At 40.1% G+C, this 20,932-nt stretch overlaps 1 protein-coding gene across 1 annotated transcript in view; it reads right to left on the bottom strand.

Moving 5' to 3' along the window:
• PSD2 (pleckstrin and Sec7 domain containing 2) overlaps nucleotides 1-20,932 on the bottom strand; it is a 2,726,943-nt gene that overhangs the window by 319,851 nt on the left and 2,386,160 nt on the right. The window contains exon 14 of the mRNA XM_044069466.1: nucleotides 12,322-12,465. Within this exon, the coding sequence (XP_043925401.1) occupies nucleotides 12,322-12,465 (144 nt within the window). The remainder of the gene's footprint in view (nucleotides 1-12,321; nucleotides 12,466-20,932) is intronic.

Here is a 20,932-nt window from a genome sequence, read left to right on the forward strand (position 1 = left end):
CATCTGAAAAAGTTTTGACAACTTGCAGTTGTGCTTTCAGTTCCTCATCTGATGAGCTATACAGTTTTAAATCATCGACAAAGAGAAGATGAGAAGTCTCTACACTTTGTTGTTTTGTGGAGCCAAATTATAGCCATGCTCTAAGCTGTTAAGTAGACAGCTTAATGGGTTAAGGGCAAGGCAGAATAACAGCGGTGACAGCATCACCTGGAATATCCCCTTTGAATTTTTTTCCCCTGCCTGGAATAATTTTCTGTCCTTTATCATGGCTTAACTGCAAAGTGGTCTGCCACTGTTTCATGGTCACTGTAATGTAGTCGATCAGTGTAGGGTGATCTTATACATTTCTAAGCACTCTTTTTACCCATGAATGTGGGATACTATCAAATGCTTTTTTATGGTCAATCCATACCATACTTAGATTCTTCCCCATTTTACAGTTCTCCACTATGACTAACAACAAACGATCCTTTGTTCCATATGACTGTCATATACCCTTTTTATGCCCTTTTGTTCTACTGCCATAATTGAGTTTTCTTCTAAATGACTATAAACTCTGTCGGCATCAATTGCAGTGTATAGTTTATATGTCAATGAAAGGTAAGTTATTGGTCTATAGTTTTTAGGGTAGCTTGCAGGTTCACTTGTAAGTAATAGCATTGTTTTTCCTGTTGTCAGACAAAATATCTTCACATGGCACCTGAACAATTGCTTCCCGTTCCACTGGTTTCCCCTTAATTTGGATATCCATTGCTCTATCCTATTGTGGTGCTTTCTGAATTAGATTTTCTACACTGACTTAAAGCAGTATCCAGGACAGATCCCTGTGGTACTGTAAGTTCTTGCTGAAGTGGTCTCAGGTCATTATTACTAATTCTATATCCTCCTTGTGCTTTGTTTGGATCCAGTTTGCATAGTTCTTTTTCAATATAATCTAATTTGATTTCAGTGTCTGAGGTAACCTGGATGCACTAAAACAACTTATCACCCCCTTGTGGAGCCAAGCTGTTTTGCATAATATTTTGTAAATATAGCTATAATCTATTGTGTCTAAGAATACAGTTTAGAATCTACACAGTTTATCAATTTTTGTTTTTACTCCTTTCACATCTTATGTATCTATAAAGTGGTTTCCTATTATGCTCAATATCTTTATATACATTTTATTCAAACTTTTCTTGATCTTGTCTCACGCTATGCTTAATTTGTTTGTCTAGCTTGTTTATTTCATTTTTTAAAGTTGTAGTTCGACCTCTTTTCCATTTTTTATATTTTTTTGTTTCTCACCTTAATCAGGTATCTTGTTCTTATGGAAATATAGCCCTCTGATGAATGCCTAGATCTTGATGTTAAACCTTTTTTTTTCCCTTTTGTACTCACACAATTCCTCTTTCAAAACTTTTCACATCCTTCTGGAGTTTTTCCACTGTACAAATCATTTCAATTAGTTTTATATAGTGACTGTTTTGCTTCCATACAACCTGTAATTAATCTTCTGTGCAGCGGGTTTAGATTTCAATTTGAAAACAAATTAACCTTTACAACCCCTTGATCACTACACATCAACAGTGGTAAAACTTGACATGAAGTAGCAGTAACTTCTTTAGAGCACAAACAATGTCTAGTATGTTCCGTTCTCTGGTAGTTTTTTTTTTACAAACTGAAGCAATTGTTGTTCCTGAACATATGTTGTGAAGAATTTCCTTACTAATGTTACTGAATCAATATTATTCCAGTCTGTCTCTGGTAATTTAAGCTCCCAGACACTATTATTCTTGTGTATTAGACTCGGTTCCAAGTCATACTTGAAGGTTTAGTTGCAATTCCTGGTATTATTAAAGCTGAATGGTGTGAACCGGTGATTGTGTAGGGTCAAACTGCAGTATCCCACTTTGTAGCTCTGGCAAATGGTGTTTAGAATGGTTTCTGTGAATTCATGTATTAACTAACGGCTGTTCCGTTGCCTAACCACTAAATTATATATGCTCCTTCCAGTGATGCCAACTACAGCCCAAACCCTGGCTTGTGGTCCAAAAAAAGGAAATATAATTAGCAAAGCAAGGTTCTGAGCCCTAAAACACGTAGACTGTGATTCTATCACCTCTTATTGGCCTGGTGGAACTTGATCGAGCGAATGGTACTGGTGGCCCTAGTCGCATCTTGAAGCCGTTGTGCTGGCTCGGCATCAGACTCCCCTGTATATTACTGTGAAAACTTTACCGATAATCCCGTGTCAGTGAAAACTCCCTGCTGTGTGTACCATGGCTGTTGCTCTTTCTCGTTACATTTAATAAACAGCAAGCCTTGGCTCCTAAGATGACCCTGATCGGTATAATAATCCTACATGCCTGAAATACACGTCGACCTTCTCTACTTTTGTAATATTAACCTACTGGCTTGGCTATGCTATCAGGCTAAACTTATTAGTGGCTGTATTATCTGCTCACAGTCATCATAGAACCGGTCGGCGAGAGCTGTAGCTGCTGCCCTAGTCTGATTTAACAGTTACCTATGCTCTGTTCCTGAGTCCTGTAACCTCATAGTACAGTTTCATACTACCAGTGATTGTATCCCAGGGACCTACTGGATAAAATGCAGTTCGTACTCTACTGTGCTGCTTTTTGGAGCGGGATTACATAACCAACTGTGTGTATCTGAATGCTACCCCATTCCACGTTTCTGATTGTTTGTTGTATAAACGACACTGCCTGATTAGTTATACTGACTGTTTTACTGCATTGTAAGCCTGATTTTGTAATACTGTTGTGTAATTATCCCCTACGTAGGTTACCCTCATTTCAGACACATCTCTAGGCTACCCAACTAAAGTCTGTTAGAATAGGTTTTACAAACCAGTCTTCAACCCTGCTATCCATAGATTGCAAACTTGTCTAACATAACCTTTTTCCTTATTTTTTCAGCCTGCTGTGCATTGCTTAAAAACCCCAGGTGTTTCCAACTCTTCTGAGTGATTCCCCAGCTTTCCTACCTCGGAAAGAACCTCCTAAAGGGAAACTGAAGTTGCCTACTGTTACTACTATCTCACCCAAGACCTGTCTACAATGTGTATGTACTCTACTGTGCTACATATCACTCAATGTACTTTAATTGTATTATCCCACTGAGCGCATGCTAGCAGCCTACCCTGGACTCTAAGTACCCCTATTACACAGCTCCCGTATCCCTGTATTACAAGCCTTGCTATTTCTCACTTAAGCCACTAGGTGGCAGCATTTACCGCCTTTTTCCATCCTGGTTTTTGCTGCAGTTACAAAATATTTTCTCTGTATCTACTACTCCCCTGCATTAGTTCCTATATAAGTTTTTAACCAGCCCTTGACCCCTAGTACCTCCTCACTTCTGTGCCTGATCCCTGTTCCACTGATAGTTTTTCTCTGGTGTGCTTTGCCCTGCTCCATTTGCCCTGCGGGATCACTCTGCTCCCCTACCCTGCCCCAATTCACACCCGCTCCCAGCACTTCTACACTTATAATCTTTGGACCACACCCTCTCCATCATTATCCAATACACTCCTACCTCGCCAACACACATCCACCCTTTTGCACCCACCCCCCTATCTCTCACCAGTCACCTCCCATATTACTATGCCTAACCTGATCCTCTACCAACTAAATACCTCATACACCTTCACATTATCTCTAATTCCACCATGCTATCAAAACCTACAGCTTTCTTAACTCAAATGCTACTTCTTCTAACACTATCCCTTATCTACTATCTTACACAGCCCCTTATTTCTCATCATTCCCCATCTTATCGTATTACAAACATACTTCCCATACTACACTCACACTCACCCATTCCAATATCCCCCAATTTATACCCCATCAATAACTATCTACTATTTTCCTATAAACTCATTTCACCTTACAAGCACTCTACCCTATCCCTAAGCAACCAAACCCTTTGAAGTCTAAAACTCAACTCCAATAATAAGCAATCCAAGTACTTCTCCAGCATTTTTAACACCTAATCACTATTCTTCTATCTGGTGACATACACCCAAACCCTGACACCCATACCCTCCACCCTACTTCCAAATCTACCCTTTTCACCTTTCTAAATGCCCAAAGCATAGCTAACAAAATTCCCAGCCTCCATGCATCACCACAATAAACCGGATATCTTGTCTATTTCTGAAACTTGGCTAAAACCTCATATAAAAGACTCAGAAATAGTACCACCCAACTATTCCATTATCAGAAAAGACAGACCCCACAAAAAGGGTGGAGGATTAGCTCTGCTTTATTCATCCTCCTTATCAGTTACCCCCCCCCCCTGACCACACTAAACCTATCCCCCAATTCACCAATGCTGAATTAATTCTGGCCCTACTTCAAGTAAATAGACACTAGCACATATGCATAGCCTCACTATACATTCCCCCAGGAGACAATATCTCAGTACTCGAAGATATCCTATCTTAGCTGTCCACTAATATTAGCAATGAAACTGTAATACTGTGTGACATGAACATCAACTGGTCCTTTATTCAGTCCCTCTCAAACTCCCTAAATATCAACTTTTATAATTTCTCACAACTTATCAACTCTATAACCAGACCCTCCAAAGATTACTCCAGCGGTAGTATCCTCGACTGGATCTTAGTCTCTCACCCTCATTATTTCTCTGACAGTGGCATACTTCCTGACTCCCTCAGCGATCACCTTTCCACTTCTGCTCGGTGCCTTACTTCTCCCTTACAGTTATCTCATAACTATCTCCACTCTCTACCTAAAACATTTCAATCCCACTACCTTTTCTAACTCTCTAAAATCAATAAACTGGAGCCCTCTAAGAACTCTACCCCTAGAAGTTGCTGTTACCTACTTCAACTCAACTTTCTTAAACCTGTTAGACAGCTATGCCCCCCTAAAATCAAAAGAATAAAAAGCAAAACAGTCCCTTGGCTAACCAAAAATATACTAGCTGCCATGTCACTTAGAGATAAAGCCTGGTTATGCCACCAGAAAAATGAGATTCCCTCTACCCTGTATGAGTACAAATCACTTTGCAATAAAGTCAAAAAGCTTGTTACAACAGACCACAAAATGTATTTCATCTCACTACAAAATAACCATAAAACAAATCCACAAAAATTCTGGAATGGTATCTCCTCTCCTTAACTCTGGCAAAAAAGAAAACCCTTGTCCAGATCCCGATGCTCTAGACATAGAACTAGCTACTAAATTCAACTATTTTTTCATAGACTCAATCTCCAAACTAACCTCGTCCTTCTCTACCAACACTACATCCCCTACCTCCACATCCCCTCCCCTGGCTTCACTTTCACCATTACTCGTTAATACCCCCACCTCCAAACCCCCTCCTTTCTCCATAAAACCCATACCCATGTCTTCCATAAAAAAACTTCTCCAAAAACTAAAATAATGCTCCAATGCCCCTGATAACATGCCCTCACACTTTCTAAATATAGCCGCTGAAGCCATTGCCTTACCCATCAGTATACTAATCAACCGTTATATCCAAGAAGGTCATGTACCTCAACTATAGGCCTTCACTATACCCTTGCATAAAGGGGGTAACAATAATAATATTACAAACTTCCGCCCTACTGCCATCCTATCCCCCATCCCTAAACACCTTGAAAAATATATTCATCTACAACACCTTCCCTACCTTACTGACAATCACTTACTCCAACAAAGCATGGACTTAGACCTGGCCACAGTACCACCACTGCCCTTCTTTCCTTCTTAGAAATTAACAAAGCCAGTGACTCTGGCTGCATAGTATCCATGACCTCTCTAAGGCCTTCGATACAATATCTCACAACCTTCTCCTAGCTAAACTCTCTAAACTAAACATATCCCTTTCCACCCTCAATTGGTTCAATAGTTATCTCTCAAATAGATGCCAAGCAGTCAAATGGAAAACAGCTACCTCCTCCTTCCTCGATACCCCCCACTGTAGTCTCCCAGGGTTCCATACTGGGTCCCCTCCTCTTCACTATATTCATAAATGATTTCCATCACTCAATCCCCAATGCAAAACTTATCCAATATGCTGATGATTCAACCATAATCTGTTCTGCCACCTCCATCCCCACACTCAAAGCTCACACAAGCTTTCTCTACCACAGAACAATGGATGTTAGATAATCACCAAGCACTCAATGCCTCAAAAACCATACTAATGTTATTTACCCCTACAAAAACAACCATCATTGACAATAATTCATTTTCTATCAAAAGCCATAACAATACATCTCTCGAATTAGTATCTGAGGCTAAATTACTAGGTGTCCTCATTGATGACCAGCTCAAATTCACCTCTCACCTACAAATAAATATAAAAAAACCCACCACAAAACTTGGCATGCTATACCACCACAATCGTTACCTTACTCTTTCTAAGTTTATTCTCGCTACCACATCTCATCCCTTCTCTTCTTTATGGCGCTGCACTTCTAACAAACCTACAATCCTCTTTTAAGACAAAACTCTCCTCTTGCTATTACAAAATTGCAACGTTTGCCACAAGCCAAAAGTCTTCTACCCATCACTGTCTAGCCCTTCATCAATTAAATTGGTTAGAGCTGCCCAATTATCTATCCTTTATTTAACTTACCCATGCCCATAAACTTATTTTCACTCCCTCCCTCTGTCCCTCCCTATCCTCAACCTTCAAAATGCACCTCCCTGACAGACTATTAAGATCTAACAATCAAAACCTAATAGAACTGCATAAACCTATTCATCCCTTAGGTAAATATCTCCTATCCTTTGCCCTCACGTGCCAATGGAACTCACTACCTCCATCCATCCGTACCATCACAAACCTCTCTTCCTTTAAAAACTCACTCCACTCACACCTAATTTCTCAGTGGGAATGTTCCTGCTCCTACCCCTCAATCTCTTCTCCTCTCTTCATCTTAGTCTTCTCGGATTCCATACATGGTTTTAGCAGGAACCAATCCATGCATAAACAATCTACTCTTGATTAATAATGCTGATAGTTTTTATCTCAGAAGTTGTCTCTGTTAAATGAAATATTTTATCTGCAATTAGTATAACCTAAACTTTGTCATTTTTCCTTTAGATATTGTATGTTTAAATGCAATTTTATACTAATACCTTTGTACTTACCATAACAAAAGCTTCAATTGTAATTTTGTTGTAATTACTGTTTTGTTTTTGGAGCTTTTCTCCCCAGGACTCCATTGAAAACGGGTTCTTCTAGGCCCAATGGACTATCCCGGTAAAACAACTGCAAATAAATAAAAATGTATGAATTCCTAGGTCATCATCACTTGACTATGGTGGTCTATACACTCCAACTGTTGTATATTCCAGTCTTTATTGTCATAGTGATGCAATCTGCAGTATTGGTATTATCACTGAACATGTGATAATCACAGGACTCATAACTATCTTGAATCCCTATCATAACACCTCCAGCTGATTTTTTCTTAGAATGTATGCTACAGTAAAATCATTTAAACCCTGACAGAACTAGTTTCCCAATCATTGTTCTTTTATTGCTTTAGGTCACACTGTAGGAAAGATTTCATACTTTTAATAGGTGCAAATGAGTTCATCTCTGCAGAACATCCAGAAAGTAATGATTAAAAAAAACTTTCTACCTACTTCTTTTCTCTTTTCATATATATTTTTTAATATATTCGGGTTTTTGATTGTTTTATCCTTCATTTCTTACATTCCCTTCTTTTCGTTGAATTTTAGTTTTCTGATTCCTCATGTTTCTTGTCCAATTCCATTGATATTTTCTGCTGCACAAGTGCTTTTAGACTACTTATATTAATACTAGTTCATAGGTTCATACTAGGCTATCTGCCCTAGGGCATTTATAAGCCTAGCCAGAATGTGTTTGGCTTTCGCCACCCATTTTAAATTAATTTTGCTATGCCCTTTTTCGAGGTTAGTATACTGTGCCTCTGTCTAACAGTGACACAGAAGTGATACCCGGGCTAAACCTACGATCTCCCATCCACTCATCAAGATTCCTCTTGAAGAGAGTCAATGAGGGACTCTGCCTAACCTGGACTGGGATTTTATTCCAGAGTGAAGGGAGCCTCTGGGTTATGAATCTGTCCCTCCAGCATGTCCTATTTATTTCGGTGCTGAGGTTCAAGTCTCTCGAGAGCGTAGCTCGATGGGATTTGGATTTTCTGAGGTGCAGCATGTCCATTAATTCCGGGTTGGACATGGCTTTATACGTCAGGCACAGATCGCCCCTGAACAGGCGGTATGCCACTGAGCAGAGCTGGAGTTTCTTTAACCGGGCAGCATATGGCATCTGTTTGAGCCCTTTGATCCACTTGGTGAGGTACTTTTGGGGTCTTTCCAGTTGCTGCAGGTGTCTGGTAAGGTACATCCCAAAAGGGGCATTGTACTCAATTATGGGCCTGATGAGGGATGAGTAAAGAGGCACGATGACTTCCCCTGATCTAGATATGAATCCCTTCATGATTAAGTGGGCTATATAAAATGTTTTTCTAACCACTTTGGCCACGCGATTGTCAAATGAGAGACTGCTATCAACTTGGGTCCCCAGGTCCCTAATTACTTCTTCTGTACTTAATGGATTACCACCTATGTGGTAATTTGTGGGCACTTTGTTTTTGCCAAAGGGGATGACTATACACTTTTTGGCGTTTAGCTTGAGGCCATGGCTCTGGCACCAGTTGTCTGTTTCTATGAGGCCCTTTTGGAGGATGCTTGTGTCGGCTGGAGAGTCTATTATGGCGCCCAGTTTGCAGTCATCTGCGAACTTGGTCAGCCACAGTCCTTCCGTGTTGGCCTGTACCTCCGAGAAATATATACCGAACAAGAGAGGTCCCAGGACTGAGCCTTGTGGGACGCCACTTGTAACTGGTTTGGAGTCTGACATGGCTCCAGCAATTCTAACCATGTGGGTTCTGACCTTGAGCCAGTTTGCAACCCATCTAGTGACATAGGGGTTTATATTTAAGCTGGTGAGCTTATCTATAATGCCCGAGTGGGGTATTGTATCGAAGGCTTTTGCGAGGTCCAGGTAGGCTGCGTGGACCACCTTCCCCTCGTCAATGGCCTTGGTGACTGTTTCAAAGAAATCATCTAGGTTTAAGAGGCAGGATCTGCCCTTAACAAAGCCAAACTGGGTAGGATCCAGTGTCTGTAAGTCCCCAATATCTTTATTTATGAGGTCCATGATGATCCTTTCCATAGCTTTGCAGACCAAGCTAGTCAGGCTTATGGGGCGATAGTTTCCAGGATCCGTTGAGGCACCACCTTTGTGGAGAGGGACCACTGTCGCTGTACGCCACTCTTTGGGTACATATCCTGTAGTAAGGCTGAGACTGAACAGTAGTTTTATGTTTGGGTTTAACTCTTCTTGGAGTTCATGTAGGACGCAGCCCGGGACACCGTCTGGTCCCATTGATGCTGTGTGTTTTGCTTTGGAGAGGGCGGCTCTTACCTGAGCATCTGAGATGTCAGGGGGGCAGCACTCTGCTGGGATAGATATTTGCCCTTTTGGTGGGGAGGGGGGGGGAGTTTGCCCTGAACCTGTCAGCTAGGATGTTGGCAATGTCTGTGGGTTCGGTGTATTTTTTGTCATTTTGGACTAATTCTGAGCATATCTGGGAATTCAACATTCCTAACATAACTAAAGAAAGCCTTGTGATTATCCTTAGTGTCCTGTGCAATTTTTCTCTCGAAGCTGGCCTTAGACAATTTTATGAGTGCCCATAGTTTTTTGCTAATACTGATCAGAGATGCCTTCCCTTTTTGGGATTTTGCTCTATCATTTAGTAGCTTCCTCCTTCTATTGTATAGTTTGTTTATAGCTGGGGTCCACCAGACAGGATGTCTGCCTTTGGAGGATTGGGTCTTGGTTTTATTTGGGATTGCATGATCCATGCATTCCTGAAGGTGTTCATAGAATGCATTTATAAAGGATTCTGCGGTCTGGGACATATTTTCCATAGGCCCGGGGGCTTTGAAAGATTCCACCTCGGTTTTGAGGAGTGTGAACTTTGCTTTAGAGAAGTTTTTCACTGTGGTTTTCTGGGCAGGAGGTGGGGTCGGGATATGAATATCCAGTGAGATTAGTTTATGGTCTGATCTTACCAGTGAGGGATACACTTCTGGTCTGGAGCATAGAGTCCCCATGTTGGTGATGATCAGGTCCAGTATGTTTTCCCCTCTTGTGGGAGTGGTAACAAGTTGTTCCATAGCATTTGAGTTTATAAATTCTAGGAACCTTTGGGCTAGGGTGTTGGAGCTAGAGTAATGCTCCCAGCCTATGTTTGGGTAGTTGAAGTCGCCCAATATAATGGTGTTTGGAGAGACCTTCATATTTTCCAGTGTTCTCAGGAAGGCCGAGTGGGGTTCCTGGGTTTGGGAGGGTGGTCTGTAGCAGGCTATAAACTGGAAGGCAGTTTTACCCACTGTTAGTTGCACATGGATAGTCTCTGATGCTTCGTGCTGTGCCACCAACCTGGAGGTGTGGGTATCTTTGACGAATATTGATACTCCCCCTCCTTTTGTGGTTCGGTCCAAGTTTTGGGGCCAAAAAGCATGGTATGAGGTATAACCTGGTAGTGCTGGGGTGCTCTCGGGAGCCTTGAACCAGGTTTCTGTTACTGCATAGATATCGATGTTCTCCATGCTAAGGAGAGTTTTGAGTGCATGCAGCAAACAGTTCAAGGCAATCAGTCATCATGCAAATACCAAAGACAAAATAATCTCTGCAAGAAAAAAGTTACTAGGGACTGTTTGTCTATCATAGGCACATTTATTCACAGACTGGTGTGTGGATGATGTTACCTTCCCTATAACAAATTACAAAAAAAAAAAAATATATATATATATATATATATATATATATATAATTATTTCCTCAATATGCAAAAATGCAGTACATTTTCTAATGACTGAAAATTACTCCAAATGGGAAACAAATACAAGCAATGAAGGGGTGAATAAAGGCAAAAATATGAAAGTTAACACTACTATTATATGCTGAACGTACCAGCTGCTATCAGATGAGAACAGAGACAGAGAACAGGTAGTACAATTAATTGACAAGTGAGCAAAAGTTTATTTTATATATTTACAGTCTTTCCTGATGCAAGACCATGCAATATTGTCTGTCCGTGTATATGTCTTCCCTGCAACTTAAGTTCCCACTAGACAAGGGCTGAACCCACTAAGTTCGACTGCCCAATACTGAACTCCCTGACCACTGTTTTCCATAGTAAATCACTGCCTGTGCAGTTTATAACTGCATCTGCAGTAAATCCTTCGACAGATTTCCAATTTCTTCATAACTGTTATATTTGAGGACAGGGATGTGGGGTTGCAAGAATACTTGCCCCCATGAAAAACACTTGGGCTTATTTATTTATTTATTTATTTATTTTTATCAAGCTGATTTTTAGTCGAGCTGAGTTTCTGACAAGTTGATTTTGGTGGCCTGGGTCCTCTGCTTCACAGTAAAAGCCTGCCACATAGTGTACCAGAAAATAATTGACCCTTCTCCCATGAGCTTTTGTTGTGATGCGAAGTTTCCATGCCCTAACACACAGAACAGGGAGATTCCTGTCAAATGAAATCCTACAGTGCGACAAAGATGACGCAACCTACAACGTATCTAAATAAAATGAGTCCTATGGCACATTTTTTGCCATATACTACTACTTATTTTCTGATGACCTCTTATGCATCTTTTCTACTCAACTGTCTTCCCTCAGCTGAAGGCAATGTAGCTCACATAAATGCCTTAACTGTTCTGCAGCTTCTGTCTATTCACTGACTGGCCTTTGCAGCAAAGTTTTTTTTATCCTCTAATCCCCTGTCTAATGGCCTAGGTCCAGGATGCTCAATTGGGTAGGCTACCAAAATGAGGACTTTCATAACAGCATAGTCAACTCAAATCAAAAGAAAGAACTACTTTGCCACAGTTTGCACATGGACAGCAATTCTGTACTTCATGCTTTTAATGATCGTGTTCACACTATACGAACAATCTCATACATATATGCATGGTTTGACCACATTTTCATGGTAACTGAATTATCTGTTGTAGTCACGACCAAAGGCCTCAGTTTTTAACTTAAAAGACAGCTGCACTATTAATCCAGTATGGTGGTTGATAACAGATGCCTATTATAATCATTATTTTTTAATCGGCATTTTTACTGTTTCCTGATACCCTCTAATACTACAACACAAAACACCTCAGTTTTTTGCCAAATTTAGGCCAGTATAACTGGAACTGAATTCTTAGTGCTGTTGATATGGAAAAGTTTCTAACATAAAAGAATGAGATTACCTCAAATATGAGATAATGTTCTTTTAGTCTATATTCTTCTGCTTCTTTGGACTTGATGCTCTTATCAAGAGGATGTGAACTGTGCTCTGCTAATTCTTCCACTGTTTGTTTCCATTTGTTTTCATGTGATCTCAGCTGCTCCTCCTGTAGACCAAAATATATGGATTAGATGTACAATCTTTGGGAGATGTATACTTAAATACTACCCATAGCACATGCTTGATACTCAAGGTACAATCAAAACGTATCAGTAACAGAGCAATATGTCAGAGTTAGTAGAATTCAACCTACTGGATCTGACAGTACATAAATAAGGAAAATTTCTGGAGTGAATGGTTGAGAAATGCACGCGACATAACTGATTAGTATCTCATTAAAACAGTTGTCTACAAATAAAATGTGGTCTAGCTCTGAGATGCACTTATTATATTTCATGGCTGGAGGGTGTGTGATTTTAGAAACTGATTATTAGTTGTAGGTAGGGCAGTACCTCTGCTTCATATGGTTGTTCCCACTGACTTTGTGTAAATGGCACTGTTTTCATCTGTATGATTTATCAAAGTCTAGGTGGTTAACTCATATATGTGGGAAAAGAAAACAATAACTGTTTCTAGAATGGGCATCTCTCTGTACAAGGGTGACCCATTAATGAACCGCAGGAACTACAGGCACATAAGTCTGACAAGTCTCATATGCAAAGCCAATTATGGAGATGATTAATAAGGACAGAGAAAACCTTCAAATACTGGATCTAACCCAGTTTGTTTTTTTAAGGGCGGATCATGCCTACTCAATCTGGCAGACTTTTTTGAGAAGGTCACCAAGGCAACTGATGAAGGCAAAATGGTGCATAATGCCTACCTTAACCCTGCTAAAACATTTAATACAATACTCCATTCAGACATTGCAAACAAACTCACTGATACAGGCATAAATCCCTGTATTACATATGGGATAGCCAGCTGGCTCTCATTTAGGAGCCAAAAGGTTTTGATACGAAAGACCACCTTTTTAAAGAAGCCAATCACAAGCAGATTCCCTCAGGGCTTTCTGGCATCTACTTCTAAGAAGTCAAGGCCAGCTGGCTGACCATATTTGCAGATGACTGCAATCTAGGAGCAGTCATACAATCCTCCCCAAGACACTAATATTTTACAGGAAGGACTAACATAGACAAATGACTGGTGTTAAGCCACTGCTTAAATCTCACTGCTAAGAAATGCATAATAATACCTCTTTAGAAGTCAGTCACCTTTGGAAATTACCTCATTAATAACACACCCCTAAGAGTAAGACCAGAAGTCAGGGATTTGTGTACATATGTAGACATTTACCTGGCTTTTGACTAACATGTGTTGAAGGCAATAAGGAAATAATTCTAAGTTGTTCAACTTCTAACTTATAAGCAAGGCCGTGTACATCTAAGGAAGTTATTGCTCTGCTGTGTTCGGCCATCATCATGCCTACTACTGAGTACAAAGTCCTCTTCAGCATTTACCTGACCAGGCACATGCAATAACTGGAATGTCCACAGAAGTTTATAAATTCACAGTTTGATAGGTTCACAGATAAGTACCAGGCTAGCTGCCCTTTTGAGCCATTTTAAGTCTAGCCAGTTTCCCTTTTTGTGTTCGAGTTAACCTGTCCCATTAGGTTAGAGATTAGCCTTACTCACTCCATGTTAACTACACCTAAGAAGAATAAATGGGATCATACCACAGACAAATTAATGGGACCCATGCATGGAATAAAGCAATAAAGGTTCTTTACAAAAAAGAATACAGGACGTAAACAGCATGTCCTATGCAGATCACCTCAAAGCCATATTTCTACACTCTGTTTCCTACAGACTACTGAGAAGCAAACTACACCTGGCATACAAAGCATCACTGGATCCCATTCTGATGGACCATTTGTATATTCACAAAATGGACAGTATCAGAATTACTCAATCTAGGGATTTAGACTTGTTATATGAAAAGGACATGTTGGAGGGACAGGCATGTGTCTCAGAGAATTCTCCTTCTCTGGAACAGATTTCCCATCCATGTGAAGCACAGCTTTTCCCTAGCCCGATTCAAGATAAACCTGGACTGATGGATGGGAGATTGGAAATACACCATGGGTTTAGCACTTATGTCTCTAACAGACATAGGAAGCCTGTAAATTTCACCCTTGCTTACATCAATCCATCCACAACTCCTTTCTCCCATTTTTTCACATGGAGTTGGGCCATTACGTCAACAGTGACAATCATTTAGAGCCGAGGTTTACACTGCTGGGTGGCTCGCTATGCCACAGTTCATCTTCTCCACATGCTCGCAAGCACCCTCACACCTATGGCCAATTTAGTGTGTCCAGTCTACCCACTGCATGTCCTTGGAATGTGGAAGGAAACTGCAGCACCTGGAGGAAACCCATGCAAACACGTGGAGGACATGCAGACTCCACACAGAAGGCACCCCAGCCAAGAATTGAACCGAGGAACATCTTGCTGTGAGGCAGCAACACTATCAGCTGTGCCACTTGTGCTGCCCCTAGCTATAACCCTTAAAATAACCTTTAAGGCTCATAAACTTGCAGGGTAAAATTGGAATGCTTGGCTTGGCTTATAAAGGCCCCAGTGGTTGTCAGCCTAGTATACACCAATGACTCAAAGTACTGCTTAAATACTGTGTTTTAGAAATCGTAAAAAGACAGTGATTAGACATCAGAGGTGCAATCCCTTCTAAAAAGGAAATGGGGAAAGCCTGCAAGGAAGAGTAAATGCTGTATTGACTACTATACAAAACCTGCTCTGCAAGACTGTCTTTTTGATTGCCATTGAAATGTTACAGGTAATAGTGAACCACCTAGATATTTTAAAGTCTGAATTAAGGTATGTGGTACCCTTGTAAAGCAAACTGCTATGTTTGGTTTAAAGCTGAAATAATTCACTTAATTTCTGTTTTTACCAAAGAGCCTAAAAGGCAAAATATCAATTTATGGAACAACCAACCTGTGAAGGGACATTGACTTCAGCTGTATGTCACTTCTGGGGAGGGGAGTAGACTGTCACAGTAGGTCAGTTCTGCAGTACAATTGATATCAGCATAACTTTAATATTTTGTAATGCAGTAATTTTCTCATTAAATTCTAGGAGTAACAAAGAGATGTTGGTTATTTATGTGAACATGTTTTTCCTACACAGATGTGTTTTATCCCCCCCCCCCCCAAAGAGAATAGTAACATGCGATTTCAAAGCATGAGAGGTACACTTCATAATTTACAAATACTATGTACAAAAATGCAAATCCTTGTAAACATCTGTTAACATGACTTGCAAATATTATAAAAATGTCAATGTGATTTGCAAATATTGTGGAAAATGTTTCCATATTACTATTATTATCTTAATTATCAGTTTTTTAGAAAGCCCAAAAAAATCCTTGCCACTGTCATATCGTGGAACTAAGCTACTCAGAACACAAAATGCATTCCATAATTGGGAATGCCAAGGAATCAGATTTTTTAAAAAGATGCCATGCACACATTGTGCCATTCTAGGATTGACTGTGACATGAAGCCATACCATTAACTAGTGTCTTGTGCCCTTCATCCCATTCTAGTCTTCATGAGGAAGTATTCTGAGAAAAATACTTAAAAGTCCCTAATTTCTGAAGGCTGCAAATTCTCTAGCAGGACTCGCGTTTCTTTTTAGACACATTAACTGCAGTGTAAATACAATGTTCATCATTTTCAGTGCTGCAGTAGCCTTTGGCTATATGGGCTGTATCTTGTCTAGGAAACAACTGACCAGCTTCTCAAAGCTCTGCCCCCTATGCACACACACCTACACCTGACTGATGAATGGCTAGCCCCCTGACGGGAAACCACCAATCAGAGTGTAAATAATTTTAGTAGTACTTTCTTGCAATCTCGACAGGAAGCAGCCCTAAGGCTTTACAGGAGCAGCAATCTTCTTCAAGCTTCTCTTCTGGCAATAGAGGAACCCTTACACATAGATATTATTGGCTTTTTAAGAAAATATTAGTTGATTTTATTTTCTGACTAAAAGCAGTACAGCAGACTCCCCTCTTATTCGGCCTCCTCTTTAACAGACCATCAAATTTCTGCCGTAGCCCTAGCAAAAGAAAACAGAGAAGAACAACACTTCAACTCATCTGAGCTAAATAATGACAGCCATTTGAGTTTTAAACTTCATTTTCATTAGAAAAATGCATACTAACACAAATCCTGTTTTGCCAGCTGATTTATAACCTATAAATACTATTTTAGCTATTTTGTATGCTTTTCACAATTAATCAACCATTCATTTATCCAGCCAAAGGTCCGGTCCCTGCGAGAAAGGATAACAGGGAGTCTACTTGTATTTCCCTTTTAAGAAACCCAGTATTTTTAAAATACTGGAAGTTTCCTGTCAGGGACTGGTATTTTTGCATAGGGCTATGTAGGTCTGTTTGCCAAGACCCAGACATTTCTCTTTTTAATGAACTTTTTTGCTTGTTTGTTTACATGGAAAAATATCATTCAATGCCATTTTTGTGGATTCTGTATTTTTGTTTTTGTATAAAGACTAATATAATATGTATAAAGACTAATATAATATGTATACAGTTTTGTTAGTTAATCTCTCTGTTGTGATTTTGGTGTTTCAAAATTTGAATGTTGAAAAAAAAATATATGGCTACCCGTTGAAAGGTCAGCTCTTGAAATGCAGAGTGCTAACATGCAGGAGGGAGGGACTGAAAATGCAAGAGAAGAGTGAATCTCAAACAACAGCCTTCTCCTTTAAGCTTCTCTCTTGCAGGTGGGCATGCCCCCCCCCCCCCCCACTCCTAAACTTATACTAACTCTGGAATCACCATACCTTGGAGAAAAGGAAATATTTCAAGAAATGGCCATCTAGGACAAAGTATATGCAAGTGTATTTTCTTTTTCCGGTCATTCAGTCTCCATGTTTTGGGACAAGTTCTTGTGGGTCCCAATATTTCAAATAATTATCTATAAAAACTACCCTATAGATTTGTTCCATTTTATGAATGTGCCATGGTTTTCAAAGATTGAACTAGGATGGACAACTAAGACCCAAGAAACCCCATAGCCTCCAAGTATTTTTATCATCTGTTTTTACCCTAAAGAATGATATGATGGATTTCTGAAAAAATCCAGAATGACTGTCACCAAATACTAGGAAGGAAAATAAAGCGTACTGTGACTCAGTCAGCACCTCAGAAACATCTTTCACTATCCCAGATGACTGCTTTTTTTATTAATGTTTAATATCAGAACTGAAATAGCTTGAATGTATAATTCAACAAAGCAGTATTGCAAACTTTTGATAGCCTGTACCACCTATGCATTCAAATTAACATTTTCTGTAAACACAGCTACTACACCTGCTGATGAAGGCAAAGGAGTATTTTGTCTATAGTGAAATCTTTTAAAAGGGCGGCCACGGTGGTGCAGAAGTTAGCGTTGTTAACTCACAGCAAGAGGGTCTCCAGTTTGATCCTCAGCTGGGGTGCCTTCTGTGCAGAGTCTGAATGTCCTCCCTGTGGTCGCGTGGGTTTCCTCCGGGTGCTCCGGTTTCCTCCCACATCCCAAAGACATGCCGTAGGTGGATTGGACACTAAATTGACCCTAGGTGTGCATGCGTGTGTGTGCCTTCTGTGGAAGGTTGGGTGCCAGGCTGGCAACTTGACACCGTAAAACTCTACTGCCAATCATAAGCGGACAGGTGATCCACTGTGGCGACCCCTAACCAGGAAAAAAGCCAAAAAAAGAAGAAGTGAAATCTTTTAAAAACAAAGACTGTAAAAGGTCCTAATACAGAACTGCCTTGCAGAAAACACAACTGTATAAGAACTTACTACAATATCAAATATTTGAATAATCAATGTTTACAGTAATGTTAACAGATGACGTGTATCCTGCCAAGGATACTGAATGCCAGACAGTATGCCAAAGGCTAGGTGCACCTTCCTCACATGCTGCACATCCAACCTTAGACTTTGGCACAAAGACTATGGTACATAAGGAATGTATGAGCATAAAAATCTTCAGAGCATTCTTACTCCAGTATACACTGACTTGCTATACAGAGGACAGACTTGGGTAAAAATCAGAGAGAGAAAGAAAAGGCAGATGAGAATTCCACCTCAGTCAAAAAGAAAAAGTGAAAATGGGTGATGGAGGGAGGGGACTTATACTGCACCAGTTATCCATCCAGACTTCTACCGTTATGGGAAGTTCTTACACAACTATACTATGTCCAACATTGGATCACTACTGCAGTAATGCTAAGAGATGGGGCGATTCCTAAAGCCTTTAGGTAGACTGGGAAGGGGTAAAAGACACAAAACTAGAATCCAGTTACATTTGTAGTAAGGTTCTGGCAAATCCAGTCTTGGCCCTAGAAAAAGCATCAATCTTGTAATGTGTGTAGAAGTGTGGATGGAAGAACAAGTAGCTGCCTCTACTTTGAATTTGGAGAGAAAACCTTTGAAAAGAGCACCTGAAGAAGCTATAACCCCTGTAGAATGTGTTTTGACATAACCTAGGAAGGATGTACCTTGTTTGGATACTAGAAGACTTTGCTTTTACCCTCAATGAAATGAACAACTTACCAGATTTTCTGATTTCCTTAGCCCTGTCCAAATAAAATCTTAGCTGTCAGTGAACATCCAACACATGATAAACCCGTTCATCTTTATTTTGAGGGCTAGGAAAAAAGGCAGGAAGGTGTACAGATTAGTTCAGAGACATTTCAGTAACTACCATAGGCATAAAGGATGGGTGATTCAAAGGGACACACTGTCCCTAGGGAAAATAAAAAAAATGTGGAATGGACATATTGCTTGTAATCTGCAGACCCCTTTAGCAATAGTTAAAGCAACAAGAAGAGTTGTCTTTCATATGCAACATTTTAAAGAAGCAGAAGAAACTGGTTTAGAAAGTGGTAAAAGTTAGTTTTGCAAGCACACAATTCAGGTCCCCAGGAAAAGGAAAATAGTTTCTGGAGTCTGATGTACAGAATATCATTTATGAACTACTTGACTTCAAAGCATTAAGAAAGAGGTGGAGCCATGGGAAGACTAGCTGTGATATGTGACAAATGTACCTATATGGAATTGTACACCAGACTTGACCTGACCAAATCACAGGAATACTGTAGGATAGAAGGTGTCCCTGTCTGATAAGAATCCAATTCTCTTTTTTGGCTCGAAAAGGAAAATCTTACCCATTTACATATAAATGATTTTCCAGTTGTTAAGTTTTCAAGCCTCTTATCCTCAGAGTAAAGCTACCTAAAATAAATCAAAATTGTGTCATGCATACCATTAGTTTGAGAGTCTTTAAGTCTGGGAGAACTAGACAGCCTTTCTGGCATGTGAGCAAGTACCTCCTGTGGAGTCAGCATGTAGTGGCTGCCCCTGGCTAGCTGGAAAAGAAGGTAGAATCGATGTTATGTAGCCAAAATGGGGTGACCAAAACAATTTGGGGATTGTCTTTCTGAATTTTCACGAGGACATTTTAAATAACAGGAAAGGGGGAAGACATACAGCAATTTTCCTTTCTATGTGAAGGAGAAGGCATATGTTGCCCAGGGTTCCATGCAAGGGGTCCTGCTGGAGCAAAAAATTCTAAGCAGATGGTTCAGATTGGAGACAAAGAGATCCATCTCTGGGGTATCCTTTGATGGACAATCATTAAGAGGAACTCCCTGTTCAAAATTCATCTGTGGGAGTCTGCCTTTGATCTGCTCAGGCAATCTACAAAGCTGATCTGTCCTGATGGAATGAAAACTACTTGCAGCAAAAGTTATTGATGAATAGTAATATCCCAAGCCATCACTCCTAGCCTGCATAGAGAACAGTACTTTATATGTCCCAGTCAGCTGATGTACTATGAGAGTTGTATAGTTAGCTAGAATCTGAAGTATTCATGGGGATTACAAGTGATGAAAAGATTGGAGAGCCACAATCAATGTTTTCATTTATGTTTATACATTTTTTCTGTCCTTTTTTGACCAGAGCCCTTGAATACACACTTCCCCCAACATTCTGTCTTATGAACCAATGGATACATTTTAAAGAGGAAGAGGGATTAGAAATGGAACACCTGGGCTTAACTTCATCTACGTGATCTACCAAGTTCTTTCTTCATAAATGGCAACAGAGCAATGGGGAAACACAGAGGATGGTAGTAGTGTAACCAAATGGATTTTAGGTACCACACCACTGGATTTTCCTCGTAAGCATTCAAGCAAATAGGACCATATATCCCAGAGCTCTCAGAATCTCTCTTGCCACGCCAGAGTCTGAGACATGTTTGTCAGGGACAAAAAGTACTCTGTTAAGAACAGAGTCCTCAAGATGACAACCTATGAACGCCAGAGAATGTGAAAGGAGCAGATTGGACTTGCTCATATTCACTGTAAAGTCTAGGTTCTGAAAGAGACCAATAGTGAATACTAAGTCCTGAAGAATTTTTTGAAGGGATGTGACCTGATTCATATAATCATCTAAGCAATGGTAGATGTGGATACCTTGGAGCCAGCGGAATGCTACATACAGGGGATATACACTTTGTGAGCACTCTTGGAACA

Source organism: Protopterus annectens, chromosome 4.part0, assembly GCF_019279795.1.
Source record: "Protopterus annectens isolate FY-2018-M chromosome 4.part0, PAN1.0, whole genome shotgun sequence".
NCBI classification, from domain to species: Eukaryota; Metazoa; Chordata; order Ceratodontiformes; family Protopteridae; genus Protopterus; species Protopterus annectens.